This window comes from Telopea speciosissima, unplaced genomic scaffold, assembly GCF_018873765.1.
Source record: "Telopea speciosissima isolate NSW1024214 ecotype Mountain lineage unplaced genomic scaffold, Tspe_v1 Tspe_v1.0546, whole genome shotgun sequence".
NCBI lineage: Eukaryota > Viridiplantae > Streptophyta > Magnoliopsida > Proteales > Proteaceae > Telopea > Telopea speciosissima.
In genome coordinates, this window is record NW_025317882.1 from 3210 (window position 1) to 17394 (window position 14185).

Here is a 14185-nt window from a genome sequence, read left to right on the forward strand (position 1 = left end):
GGGAAGGAGCAGGGACAAGGGAGGGAGGAAAGGGCTGTGGGGCGAGGGTGAGTGTGATACAAACTTGGAAGAACTCAACCCCATAAAACCGGCTTATAAGGTGAGGAAACCCAAGAACTTATCAACTCACATCAAGTTTCTCATACAACCGATGTGGGATAAATGGGATCGTAACATTCCACCACGCTCTGCAGGCCCGACGCCCACGCGGGTTGGCTTTGCACTAGTTACTAGTCCCGGTCGAACACTGCCATACCGACGTCACCACCCGAGCCGCACGATTGCACCTGAGAGACATGATGCTAGCTTTGATACCACTGATACGAATTTGGAAGAACTCAACCCCATAAAACTGGCTTATAAGGTGAGGAAACCCAAGAACTTATCAACTCACATCAAGTTTCCCATACAACCAATGTGGGATAAATGGGATCGTAACAGAGTGTCGTCGGACTCTCCAAAGGAGAAGACGAAGACGAAGACGATGAACAGATGAATAAAAAGTTGAACAAACAAAAAAGCTAAATAAAATATTCATTCTTAAGCAATAGTGGGTCCCACTTAATTGTATGGTGAAAAAGGTTAAAAAAAAAACCCCAAAGAACAACGTTAACGAATGGTACGTAGTCTTCTCTGTTTGGGCCATAACACGTGTCAGCTTCTCACTTGTGTGGAGAGTTAATATCCTCCACATATGTGGAGCTGATCCGGACTCACCGAACTCATGGTCATTAGTCCCCTTTGAAGCGTGAACACTTCCGATATGGTGTCTTTGGCTAACTCACGGGGGTAGCACATGGATTTGACCAAGTCAATTACTTATTAAGGAAAATGTTGTTCTTAGTGGGGGTTGGGAGGCCACGCCCAGACACAGTAGGGAGAAATGACAGCTTCACCCCCCCATGCATGAAAGGGGGAAATTCCACCCCTGAGATGCCAGCACAGGTGCTCTCATTGGCTGCCGCGCACATGTGGTCCTTGCACTCCCCCCACCGAGAATGCTCTCCCTACTTATATTATTATTAGGGAGAAAGAACACTACCTGGGTGCATGCGGTGTATTGTCCCTACGCCCAGACAAAAGCAAGCAAAATGATTGTCGTGCCCCCATGGAAAGGATGAATTTCCCAGGGGTGCGACGGTCATTTTGCCCACCTTTGTGTCTGGATGCAGGGATAGCATACCGCATGTGTCTAGGTAGCGTTCTCTAGCCATACATATTGAATTTACTATAATACTCTTTCACCTTAAGTTGCTTATTCCCCTAAAAAAAAAAAAAAGGGCACAGAGAAATGTTTCAAACCAACTTAATGGCAAATAAAACTGTGCAAGCCAAAAAATGATGAAATCGAATGAGTCATAGTCGTTAATTACGTGGTGAATGGGTTTTCACTTTTCAAGGAAGCAACTGCTTCATCTCATCCAGATCCACTTCCTGATCGAACCTAAGGTAGTTATCAGTTTATCTCGTACACTTGATTGCGACATCTAGCTAGCTAGCTCAAACTAGACCTCAATAGGTTTTATCTCTCCTCCCATCTCATCGATCATCTCGACATTCATGCTCATCAATTCCTTCTACCATAAATCTTTGAAATGAAAGTTGAAGTCGTAGAATTCCTAAAAATATAGAATCTGCAGAAATCCTCTACCCTACCTACAAACATGTTCCTACCTAGTTCAGAAATTAATATGATAGAAATAGATATTCAAATAGATATAGTATTTCATAGAAAAAATATATATTTTATCTCCTCATAATAAAGAAAATAGAAAATGATTTTTAAAAAAAATTATACAGATGAAGAACAAAGACAAATTTGAGATTATTGCAAACAAGAACAAGTTAAAAAATATTTATTTCTTCACATGGAACAATTCTCTCCAAATAAAAATTCCTGTTTTAGAACATATAAATATAAAGTACTAAAATATTGGGCTACCTTAAAATAAGAAGAAACAAAAGTCTATTTTTCCCCGTAGGATAACCTTACAATAAATACTGAAAATTCTAAGCTTGTAACTTCTTCATATAGAGATTTTCAGAAAATGGTCGGTTTAAAAGAAGTAGCAAATATTATTCATATAACTACTATAGTTGTCTTGAAAAAGATATCATCTATATGAGCCTCACATATATTTAAAAGAGGATAAGAGAGCATAGTTAATAATAATAATAAAAAAAAAAACACATGTGATGATAATTGCACTCTAATGGCATGGCATGGGGCTCGTCTTTAGTGTGACACGGCATGTAGCGCACATTCAACGGCCTACAGTGCTTGGGCATGCAGCTCAACACCCTATCCGTGTGTTGGACTATGTGCCTGAGGGGATGTCCGCTACAAGCCCTGTTGCACTACAGAGGACCCAAATCCAATGTCGAGGGGGGGGGGAGTTTTTCTCATTATATATGAGGCCCTACAAATCTTAAATTGCAACCCAAAACCACAATTAATGTTTGGAATCACCAATTCACAGTTTCACACCTCACACTTCACTTGCATGCTAGCTAGCTTGCCAGCCTTGAAGCAGGTCCAGGCGAGCGTCCAGTTGGGGTTTTGAGAGTTTGAAGTTGAATGAGAGAGAGAGAGAGAGAGAGAGAATTCTCGTCACTTCTCAATTCAACGCCTGAATATCTCATTCTCTACGGTGTACGTAATATGCTGATTACAAAGTCTTCCCAAACTGTTGAAACGATCGGGAAAAAAAATTAAGTGAGAGAGAATGTCTGGCCCAAAATGTAAGAACAATTAAAGCTGAAGAAGTAGTAGTGATGAGTGTTAGATTTTTTTAATGTCGATATGTGGGCTTGATTAATTATCGGGTCAGTCATTGATGGAAATCAAAATACATGGGCTGACGTGGCTTGCTACTAGTTATTCTCGAGTTAGATCAGACCGGTCCATTGTGGAAGTGGGTTAGGATTTGGGAGTAATATAAATACTTTTGGTGAGAGTCCCTGCACTCACTTTTCTCTTTTCTCCACAAGAAAGAGAGCTCTAAGGGAGACTAATAAACTGTAGAAGATCTCCATCATGGTTGTGCAAGTTTGACCATGGGTTTGTAACTGTTCTTCATCAACATACGTAGGTGCAAGATACACATTGGTTCTCTTTTCTTTATTTCGTTACATCATATTCTAATTTACTATATGAAATTCGTTTACGATTTCATGAGAAACCCGAGGAAATTCTAAAAATGAGCACTTCTAATTAAATAGAGGTGAAGTACGTACTGGCCGAGAGAGTGAGAGTGGATTACATAAATGTAAATATAAATATTGAAGGGGATCAACAGGAACACGTACAGGAGATACATGATACATGATTATTAATTAATTAATTAAGATGCATGCATGGATGGGTTCAATATAATTAATATCGATCAGATCCTTCAAATTCATAAAAAAAAAATTATTACAAATTCAAGTTTCAATTGATGATGATGGATGGGAGGAATTAATAATAAGTTGATGAGATCAGTAGAACTTGAGGCTGGTGAGAATGTTGTTGTTGAGAGGATCTGCCAAATGGTCCAATAGATTCTGGTAGGGACCAACTCCAGTGACGAGTCCTTGAACGAAGTAACCCAATATCGCCAGCATCGCCAGCCTTCCATTCTTTACTTCCTTCAATTTCAGCTCCTTCATCGCCTTCTCGTCCTTCGTCCCCAGCCCCAGCGGGTTGAAAAAGGGACCCCCAGGGTATGCGGGTTCACCAGACCCACCTAGGTACTTCTCAAACCCAAGGAAGTATTGCTTCCCCATGATCACACGAGTTAGTCGGCTGAGGGATTCAATGAGCGAATCCAAAGGGGGTTTAACATTTTCTATAGATTAAGGGTTCCAAGGTGAGAAATTCAACTTTACCTTTTCAGCCTTCGATTTTTTTTATGAAAACAAGATAGATCTATGTAAGTATGTATTCATTAAAAATTCTTAAGAGTTAAATGTTTTTGAGATTAAAAAAATAAGGAAACTCCGAAGTAGAAAAAAAATCTGCCTCCAACATGCTCTATTTCTGTCTGATTCTACCGATTTTTATCAGTATTATATTGGTATCATATCCGATATGATACCAATACTTTTAGAACTTATCGGACATCAAATTCCCAACTTTATCTTTCCCTTCGTCGGACGGCTAACGAATAATTGGCCCCGGCCTCACAGTTTTTTTATATTTTTTACTCCTCCCCCCGGAGTGTGGGGCCCCCACGACCCACCCCCCCCCCCCTTTTTTTTTCCCCCAGGAGAACCCGGATCATAGAATATGGGCTTCCCTCCGCACCCCCCCCCGGCAACATATATCATCCGCCCCACCCCCCGGCCCACCCCCACCCCCCCCCCTTCCGGGTTTATAAAATTTTTTGGCGGGGGCCCCTCTCCTCCCCCCCCACAACGCCACATAAAAAAAACCTTCCCCCCCCCCCCCCAACCAAAAAACAATTCACCATCATCACCCCCCCCCCCTCCCCACAAAAACAACAACCACCCCCCCCCCCCCCCCCCCCCATTATGGAGGACCGTGCGGCTTCAGTCCTTAAATTTGCTCGAGTTTGTTGCATTAGACATTTAGACATCTAGAGGCCTTACAATCCCTATCCTCAGCTCTGACTACCTGTAAACCGCTTTGACCTCCATTACGGAGAAAAATAAAATAAAATCTTCTTTCTTTTGGGCCAAGGAAGAAAGCCCAATACAAGTTGGTCTATATGATTACAATGGGCCATAATTCAAGGAATCTCCCAGTTATCCAACAATCAAATTCCCAAAGTTCTATACCATAAAATAAAATAAAAAATTCTCTTCCTTTTGGTTGCAAATGAAATTTTCAAACCTAATAAAGAAACTTTTGTAATCAGTACTCCACATGGATATGTAATAACTGCAAATCCTTTCAAATTTGGTTATTAAATTTCACTTTAATTTGCATCCAAATCCCTTGAATCTGAAAAGTAAAATAAAAATTACACCTAAAATGTATCAAAACCTCTAAATATGATAAGGAATTTAAATAATTTATACAATCATATTGGGTAATAATTATAAAAGATTCCTTTTTAGGTTTGGAAATTTTCACTTCACTTCCCTTCCCTTCAATTTCCCTTGCAACCAAACTGAGCCTAAGTTCTTTCTAGTTTTACCAATATATCTTTACTTACAGACGCAATTTCGTATACTTTTCACACTAGGGATAAAATACTCATCATCATGCAGTCTCAGGATATGAATTTGTCTTTCTTTAGGTATTATAGTGATGAATCTAAGTTGAAATTTTGTTTCATTTTGGCTAAAATTAAACCTTTTATAGCGACTTTTCAAGGCCACACTGTTTCCAAGATGCAGGCGACACATTTAAATGCATGCACAGTGAAAAATTTCTAGTATACCCCATGTGTGTTGCTTGCTGCTTATAAAATCAAGATCTATCGGCTAGATTTATACAAAGGATGAAATTTTACTACTTCAAGTAGATCATGAAATGGTTGGAACTAAAGAAACGTTCTACTGCATAGAATGAGCCCACCTGAATTTATTCTCTGCCGTTGCCTCCAACATTCATGGAGCAGATCTTCATTGTCAGGAAAGTGAGGGTACTCTTCTCTATCACACAATGATCCACTTGGTCCATAAACAGCGGAGTGGCCCAGGTAGCTTTCAGGTACCCTAAATCCTCTGCTGACTTTCTGAAACATGAGCTCATGAATAGAATAAAGAAATGAATATCAACTAGTTTAATCAAATGTCATATGCAGATATAGAGGAACATATTTGATGCACCACTAAGCATGAGAAACCTTAAGTTGTTAGTTAAATCAAGTACTTGTTAGCAGCATTCAGAAAGATGGAAACCACGCGTTATAAGTTCTGTTGCAAGACAACCAACATAAAGGAGCTTGTAGGCATATATGGAAAGGAGTTGTACACATTAAAATCTAAGGCTCTACGTTAATGCTTTGGCCAGACTATCATAACAAGTCCCCAGGTAACTCTTCTGTCGTCTCTTTCCCCCCATCTTTCATGTCTGACATTTCCAACAAACTGGGAGCCATAAACATGTCTTTCTTCCTCAATAAGTTCACCAGTACAATAAATAGAGCCCCTGTACAATCTAACGCGTAGTTTTTCTCCTTCAGGAGGTTTAGTAGTTGAGGATCTCATTTAGATCCTCAAGCACATATTTGAACTTGCATAGAAGTTAATAAGAAATTAAGAACTGTGAAATGAAGAAGTGGGTACACCCTCCCCAGACCCCGCAGTGGCGGGAGCCTCGTGCACTGGGTACACCCCAAGAACTGTGAATGAAGAAAGGGAAATGATATAAAATAGACATGGCTACAGCGCTATCAAACTCTGAACTCTCTTATTCAAACCCAGCCCAATCCCATCTCCATATGCATAAATGGAAATGCCCTCATAAATCCCAATCTAACAGATGGAATGGTCGATAGCACCTGCCAGATTGTTACTGAAAACTTCCCATGAGGAACATACTTTTATTGCTGTCTAGAAAGGTGCAAAATACTTTCAATATTGTCATAACAATAGCTTGTATATTCAAAGGGTAGTTACTTAGAATAGAATTTTATGGTTTGAACAATTGGATAAGAATTTTTCAGTGGCATTTGTGAAAAATGCATGCAACAGCATCACTCATTCCAATCTGACAGTTGAAACCCTCAGTATCAACTGCCCTCACTCATTTTCCGAGACAAAAATATAAATATTTGAGCAACCCTGATTCTTTATAAATGGCACTAACCCCAATCAGCTTTTTAAATCAGACCATAAAACATGCAAATAACTTCGAATCCCAGCCATCTACTTGAACATGGAATACAAGTAGATTGTTTATAAAATAATAACGTAAGAAAAACGAGAATTACCAGAGGTGCATCTTGAATGTTACATTGCACTGTTGTTGCTTCCTCCCTGCTCTTGCATAATAGAGGAGAGTAATCACTACTAGCCTCCCATCTCAACCAAGGAAGAACAACTCCATCCATTTCAACAGGAAGAGAAGATCTTGTTGAAATCCCTGAAGTTTCCATTTCCCTGTAATGGATCATTAAGTACCTTGGCCTTGTTCCTCCTAATGTTGAACTTGCATCACTCCTTTCTCCATCGAATGACGAAATATCTGTATCTTCAACATTTGAAATAAAGTCTTCGAAATACTTCTCTGCCTCTTCAGTCAAGCACTTGGACATCCTCCTTCTATCATTGCTCCCCTGATTAAATTATGAAACAATATTTAAAGACAAGGGAAGGGCTCACTCCAGCTCTTTTATTGCAGGATCAACTGTAAACATGTTAAATGCAGGACTGGACAAAGATGTGTCAGAGAGAGAGAGAGAAGGCTTTCTACCTTTCTAGCACGTGAAGGCTTCTCTATAATAGCAGCCTTATCTGGATCAGGAAGCAATTCCCTAACAATTTTAGAAAGCTCGTGACCACGTTGTTCTTCAACTAATATCTCAGCTAGCAATTCTTGTTTACGCTTTTCTGACTGAAAGAATTAAGTTCACATCTATCAACATTGCAGCAATAAAAGCAAAGTCGATCAAACGTCTAAAAGAGAGGCCCAAATAACCCATCAGATTACCACATCAAACTTAAGTTCAGATCAATTATTTGGGGACTCCCAAAAGAATGTATCAGATTAGAAATGACTGATTTCTGAAAGATTAATGAAATTGGCAATTAGTACCTGTTCCAACTTTGACGCATAATTCTTTCGGATTATAGCTACAGCCTGAAGAATGTCTGAATAGTTTGATTGTAAGCAATCACCTTCTACTAAAACAGTGGGCCTTGTTTTCACCATGGCCTGCAGAAGTACATCAGGACAACACAAGCTTCAGCAAATGAGCAAGGTTTAACTAGAGCAGGATAGATTCCATAGGAAAGCAGGTTTAGGAAAAGAAAGAACCACCAAATACCTGTTCAAGCTCAGTTCTGATTTCTTTAACAGCATGCCTGAGTTCTTTTCGCATGGCAACATACAATGCAGTTCCTTCTCCATCCCCAGTAGGATGGTCTATCTGAAAGTGTAGAAGAAAGTGACTAAAGCAAGAAAGATATTCTTTCAAAACTCTCAAAAAGTCAAAAGTTAAATTTTCAACAGACTAACAACACCATCATCTGACCCTGTACAATATAGTGCTCATTTAAATTAAACTGATCTATTTCACAGAGACCAACCTTTTTCGGTGCACAAACTGCTTGTATTGTCCTCTCAGTTTCATTTTTACCGGAACAAGCATTCCATGCTTCATCGTCAGTTAATGCAGAAGAGTGGCTCTGAAAGTTCACAAAAAATTACTTTTAAGTTTGTTTCTTTCCACAGATAAACCATCCAAACATATATATTACAAGTGTACAATAAGGAGTACAACAATTATTAAACATTAAACCAGGATATTCTTCGATTACTCTTTATCCCAACTTCCTCTATTTCTTGTCCTCGACCAAATAATAAGAAAAAGAAAAAGATCATGCCTTGTTTAGTACTAAGAGATTAAAATTTCTTACTGAGTAGCCATCATATAACTTCAATAGATCTTTTTGACTAAGAGATCCTTTCAGACACTGATGGTCAGGAGCTGTTCGCTGATGTGATGATCTTTGGTAATTTTCAGTAGTGAAATTCTTCAGGATAGCCTTGCTGCTAGATGTACGAGAATGATCCATATTACTCTGCCAATAGAAATGAAAGAAAATATATACATATATATTTAATTTTTCTATTATGCCAGAAAATGATGCAGAAGCTATACATGTATATAATACTATCTAGTTTTAAAGGGACGTCCGGGGTGGCATCCGAAACGCTCGGTGCTGGTCCAGACATCCCAGACGTTTATTGGCACATACGATCGGTCAGGACAGGAATAAATGACAGGTCCACTGTCTCTTTGTTACCATACACCAAAACCCAAAGTGCTCAATGACTTCCCACCAATCTTCGTCTTCAAAACCTGGACTCACTGAAGGCCGCTACAGGTCTCCTCTTGCTGGTATTCTTCCATAGGTAAGCCATCTCTGATTGCCTCCCTCTCTCTCCGCTTCCCCTGGCATGTGAGCTGGTTACTTTTTCATTGTCCCACACGTTCGCTCACTTTACTTGAGACCCCGAGAGTTGCAGCAGCCAATATGATGGAGTGGGTAACAGCTCCTCTTTGTAGTTCTCTATACACATTTGTTCTTTCTTTATGCCCCAGAGTTATCGAAAAGACCTGACTATATGGGAGACATTTGGCTATTTGCGTCAGTGGGTGGTTTTTTTTATGTGTAGCGCCTATATACAGAAAGTAGAATGCAGGTTGACAAAAAGAAAAATGTTAATTTATTTAAAATGATTCGCTTTTAACCTGTTTCTGTCCAAGACACTTTGCGATATCCGGGATGCCTAGCGGGCCCCCAGACCTCCTGAATTAAAATCCGTTTTTCAAAACACTGATACTATCCCCCCAAAAGAAATCCATATTATGGCTTCATCTCACAGCAACACAAGGAATGACACGCATACACCAAATCTATCAATTATGCATCCGTTTTTTGAACAGTTTTGAGGAGGCACCATTTAAAGAATGACTGTTATGGTCAACCTGCATCCCAACCTTCCTGATCATGCACAATGAGCACATGTGGAGGGGGGAGGGGAGAGCGGTATCCAGCATGATGACCCTAACCATCAGAAACTCAGGGAGACTATTAGAGCAACTTCATTAAGTAGCTCTGGGAATTTAGATCAAAAGAAACATAGGCACTGACATGATTAGGACTTGGAAATATGCTAACACCTCCAATTGGGTAGCATAAGAGTATTGCACACTTGTAATTGGACCTACCACAAATTGGAGAGGACAAACCCTGTTTTGGATCGTCTCGAACCTAAAAAAAAACAATTTTCTTGCTTCATAGCTGCTAATCACCCAAGCAGTTTTTGGTTGGTAATTACTATGAAAGGACAGCTAAAGTTTTCCCTAGTCTAGCTCCAATAAGGAACCGGAACTGTAAAAAAAAAACACAAAGCAAACAAGCAAAGTAACACAGAAGGTCTCTTAAATACTAAGAAATAAATAAACAAAAAAATTACCATACCAGATAGCCAATTCAACAGTGAAATTTTGAATTTGGTGCTCTCACACTCTAATCCCGCTACTGCTCTCCCTCTACGCATTGGGCACTTACAATGAGGCACATGACAGACATATCAGCAAGGTTCATTGACCCTTGAAATGACAGACATGCCCCCAACAGGCAGGCAATAACGCTTAAGCACCTCTGTTACAACTTTGTTTAGTCAATTTTCTTTTTCCTTTTTGGGAAGGGAATTCATTGATTATTTTTAACTATTGTAGTTTTTCCTATTTCTAGTCAGCCCATGGTTCATGGTTCATTATTTATATTAGATTTTAGTTTACTGTCAGTAATACGTTAAAATGTTAATAGTTTCAGTAAGTACAGTTTTTTGAATTTTTAGAAAGTCCTACTTTTAAATTATAAGGGTAATTAAATTGAAATTAACTATAATTGGGTTAGTTCTTTAATTTGGAAATCAAATTAGGGCAGGAAAGGTTTCATGATACCAAAGTCGGCCTTTCTTTCAAGGCCTTAGTGGAAATAACAATAGCAGATGACTTGGAAGTCCAAAAATATATGCTTTGGGATCCTTTGTAATTCAGTTAAATGGTGGATAAGAATATGCATATGGGTATACTTGGTTCTGACCGCAACTACACATCCTTTGCTATGGCCAGAAGGATTCTTCATTGTTGTTTCTGTTAGTTTCTGCAACTGTTTCTCGTTCTTACTCCTGATTACTTTTTTTTTTAGTTTATTCTTCATCTGTTTTAGAGTTTCTTTTGCAATTCTTGAATTCTAGTTCTTTTGCTGTTATTTAAATTTTGGATCAGATTACAGGTTCAAAATTGAACATCCATCTGGAAGTGGATAATCTTTAGGCAGAATGAACAAGTGGAGGAAAGAGTCAAAAGAGTCAGCAACCAGAATATGGGGCAGAATTGGTGGACCATTCCAGATATGTTTTCTTGAGTTTGTATTTATTTATTTATTTTGGCTAAATCACACTGTATAGCTGTAAAGCTTCATGATCTTCTCAAATTTTGACTGAAACTTTATTTGTTGCTGATCTAAAAAAAGGGAAAGAACATGAATGCTCAACCTGTGCTTGAGTTCATTAATGGAAATATAGATCAGAGTATCAGACTCCTGATTTCGCCAAGAATGATTTAAATCATCTGAATTTAAAAGTAATTCTTAATTCTGGCCATTTTACATTTTAAAATTATGATTTAATGAGTTTTCACTGACCAGTTGCATTAACAATTGGCTATTGATTCCTCCTAAAAGATATCAATAGTTCAATACTACTCAATCCATTCCCCTTAGTTTACCCTATATTTGTGATGTTCCTGATTTATTTAATTAGTTGGTTGACATCACTCCTTTCAACCCTACACCCTCCTCACAGCAGCACATGTCATGCATGAAGTTGTTTATTGTTTTCCTTTTTGTTCACACCCACTTGCTTCCCCCAACAACCCTAATTTATCTACGGTTATATGGTTTTGAGTGAGTCAATAATCTCAAGAATCTAAACGCTCTCTAGGTAGTGAAACCTCTCTATGATCAAGTAATAAAACTTGCTATCAAAATGTGCTCTGATAAGTCATCTTGGTGCAGAAGGGTTCGCTGACATACATACCCTTCAATAAACTCAACTGAAAATGGACAAAATGCCCCTAGAATATTGATAGTGTCATGGAAATTAAATAAGAGTTCGTCAAGAACATGTTGGTTAGTTGGTAAATGGAGGATTGTCGATGTATGCACACATAGGAGAGGGCCATTCACCTTAAAAATGACTAAATTTGTTGTAACATATCACCAATGAGGTCAAGACAAGGTAAAGCTCATCAATTTGAGTTAAGCAACACCTTATATTTAGAAAGCAGAAACAAACTAGAAAGAGTGTCTCGAGTTGAAACTGCCATGATATATTTGAACATCTAGAGCATCATAATATATGCATAGGTTAGGATACTCAACTATGCATATCAAAAGATGTATTTTCTAATAACAGACTCAAAGATTGTTTGCATGGATGTATGGAAAAAATGGGAAAAGTGTAAATGAGAAGACAAAAAGCTAGCTTCCACTCAACTCTCAACAGAACCTTGGCCCGATCACCGTGGCAGAAATCTTGTTTGGCCGTCCCACGTTCACAAGAAACGTACAGGCTGAGGCATAAGCTGAAAAAGTGAAGCTTCAAACTTCGTACCCAAAAGGATTTGGGCAAAGATTTTATGGCACCAGCCGGCCTGACAAAACCTCCCAAAATCAACACACTCCTTTTTAAAAACAAAACTCACCTCTTTCCACTTGATATGCATATCACGAATAAATACTTTGGAGCAATCAACAGGGCATCTAAACGAGATCATCAAAGAATGATCGGTTTTCTTGGTGAAGAATTTTTTTGTCCATTTCTTAGAACCCCATTTCTAATTTAGACAAATCTCAAGTTCTGAACATTTCTCTTTTGTTCAGTCGTGGTGGGATTGATTCCAAAAACCTTGTGGTTTGATGCAGAATTTTAGCCAATAAAATCAAATTCTTGACAAAAGATGGTCCCAATACATCAATTGGGATACAGCGGTACAGGTTATCTCAATACATTGCTAGTTTATGTTCTTTTGTCTTGTCACTGAAAACCAGTTTTAGCATATGCATTATAAAAAAAATTTATTCCTCCTAATTTGTTTGGAAAACGTAATTCAGTAAACAAGTGTTTTCTATTGATTTGAAATGGTGTGTTTCTGTTTTGCAGCACAATAATGAGAGATTTGCCAAAGCATGTCATTCTCTCTGAATGGAAGTTTATCTCTGGTTCCAACAAATTCAGATCGTTAGTAGGGATGAGAGTGTTATGTCTTAAACATGTTAATCGTAAAGAATTAGATATCCTATTATCGGACAATGACCACTTGTGCCCATCCAGAAATAGTCACTGTTATGAATTCAAAGAGAAAACCCAAACACCAGGAAACGAACTTAACAGAATAATGTTTGGGAAGAAAGAAAGAAAAAGACAGTAGACGAACCTCCGAATCACTAAACTGACACCGCGCGACAGAGAGGGAACGTCTCCTCCTGGAATTAGAACAATTGTCGGGAAAAGCTATGCCAGTGGAAGCGGAGGCATTGGCTGTACCACCTAGTCGTCCGTGTTGCCTGGAAACAGACCGTCCGCGCCTCTGCTCCTGAGAGTGAGATGCACCTTTGGTACCACTAATAGTTGCAGACGAGTAAGTGCCGCCAATGGCAGAAGTGCGGCGGGCTGATGATGATCGTGATCGGCCTCTTTCGCTTTCTCTGAGGATATCCGTGTCCGGATACTTGTCCTTGAGGTTGAGAGGGAAGAAGTCATTGGCAAGATCGTCAAGACTGATGATTTCAGGGAAGCCTGAACCCCTGACGGTGTTCACGAATCTGCTCCTCGGTGTAGCTGCCGGAAGCTCGTCCGATTCCAGCGCATGCGACCTCCCCGAAAATCTGCTGAGGCTCCTAGACCGGCGATGATGAGTGGCGCTATGATTGGAAGAAGAAGCTGCATCATCCACATTTGATGCAGCTCCAATCGGAGATCGCTTCGTCGTCGATTTAAACGCTGAAGTCGCCATCCCTTGATGAGAAGAACAAGAAGAAGAAAAAAATGGAGAATTATCAAATTCTAGGGTTTGAAGTTGTCATTTTCAAATTTCAGTAGCGAAAGATTGTAGCAGCAACAAGAGTACGAGACACCGAAGGAAGGAAGCTGAAATTAAATTTTTTGAGCTGTTTGGAATTTGGATGATATGAATAACTCAATTTCAAAATTTCAATAACAAACAACGTAGACACGTCACAGTCATACACGACTTCACTTCACAGGAGAGAAGCAGGCTTTTTGGCAATCACAACTAACAGCTACTAAATTGAATTGAAGGTGCCCAGGCCCCGCCCGCCAGTGATAAGGACCTTCCGTGGGATTTGTGTGTGGCGAGTAAGGGTGTTAATTTGGAATCGAAACCGAATATCGAAATCGAAACCGCCCACGTAAAATCGTATTAAATCGTATCGTTACAAAAATGGTACGATATGATATGATCAAATG

At 39.2% G+C, this 14185-nt stretch overlaps 1 protein-coding gene across 4 annotated transcripts; it reads right to left on the bottom strand.

Annotated features, from left to right (window-relative positions):
• Positions 1 to 5415: 5415 nt before the first annotated feature.
• LOC122648194 lies at positions 5416 to 13786 on the bottom strand. 4 transcript variants are annotated; one of them, XM_043841441.1, is made up of 8 exons: positions 13134 to 13786; positions 8536 to 8700; positions 8206 to 8304; positions 7944 to 8045; positions 7712 to 7831; positions 7370 to 7510; positions 6888 to 7232; positions 5416 to 5687 (listed from the first exon to the last, which is right to left on the bottom strand). In XM_043841441.1, the coding sequence occupies exons 1-8, from the start codon at positions 13710 to 13712 to the stop codon at positions 5493 to 5495; spliced, it is 1746 nt and encodes a 581-aa protein (XP_043697376.1). In that variant the 5' UTR covers positions 13713 to 13786; the 3' UTR covers positions 5416 to 5492. The 4 variants fall into 4 exon arrangements, with proteins under 4 accessions (XP_043697376.1, XP_043697378.1, XP_043697377.1 ...); XM_043841443.1 differs by lacking the exon at positions 8536 to 8700; XM_043841442.1 differs by lacking the exon at positions 8206 to 8304.
• Positions 13787 to 14185: the final 399 nt, after the last annotated feature.

What these genes read in the sequence shown, in the direction of transcription:
- LOC122648194 (XM_043841441.1), bottom strand. Translation starts at nt 13,712, where the DNA reads ATGGCGACTTCAGCGTTTAAATCGACGACGAAGCGATCTCCGATTGGA. An exon ending in CAGTTTGTGCACCGAAAAAG is followed by an intron (nt 8,046 to 8,205) that starts GTTGGTCTCTGT and finishes CTACACTTTCAG; the next exon opens with ATAGACCATCCTACTGGGGA. An exon ending in TCAGAACTGAGCTTGAACAG is followed by an intron (nt 7,832 to 7,943) that starts GTATTTGGTGGT and finishes GTACTTCTGCAG; the next exon opens with GCCATGGTGAAAACAAGGCC.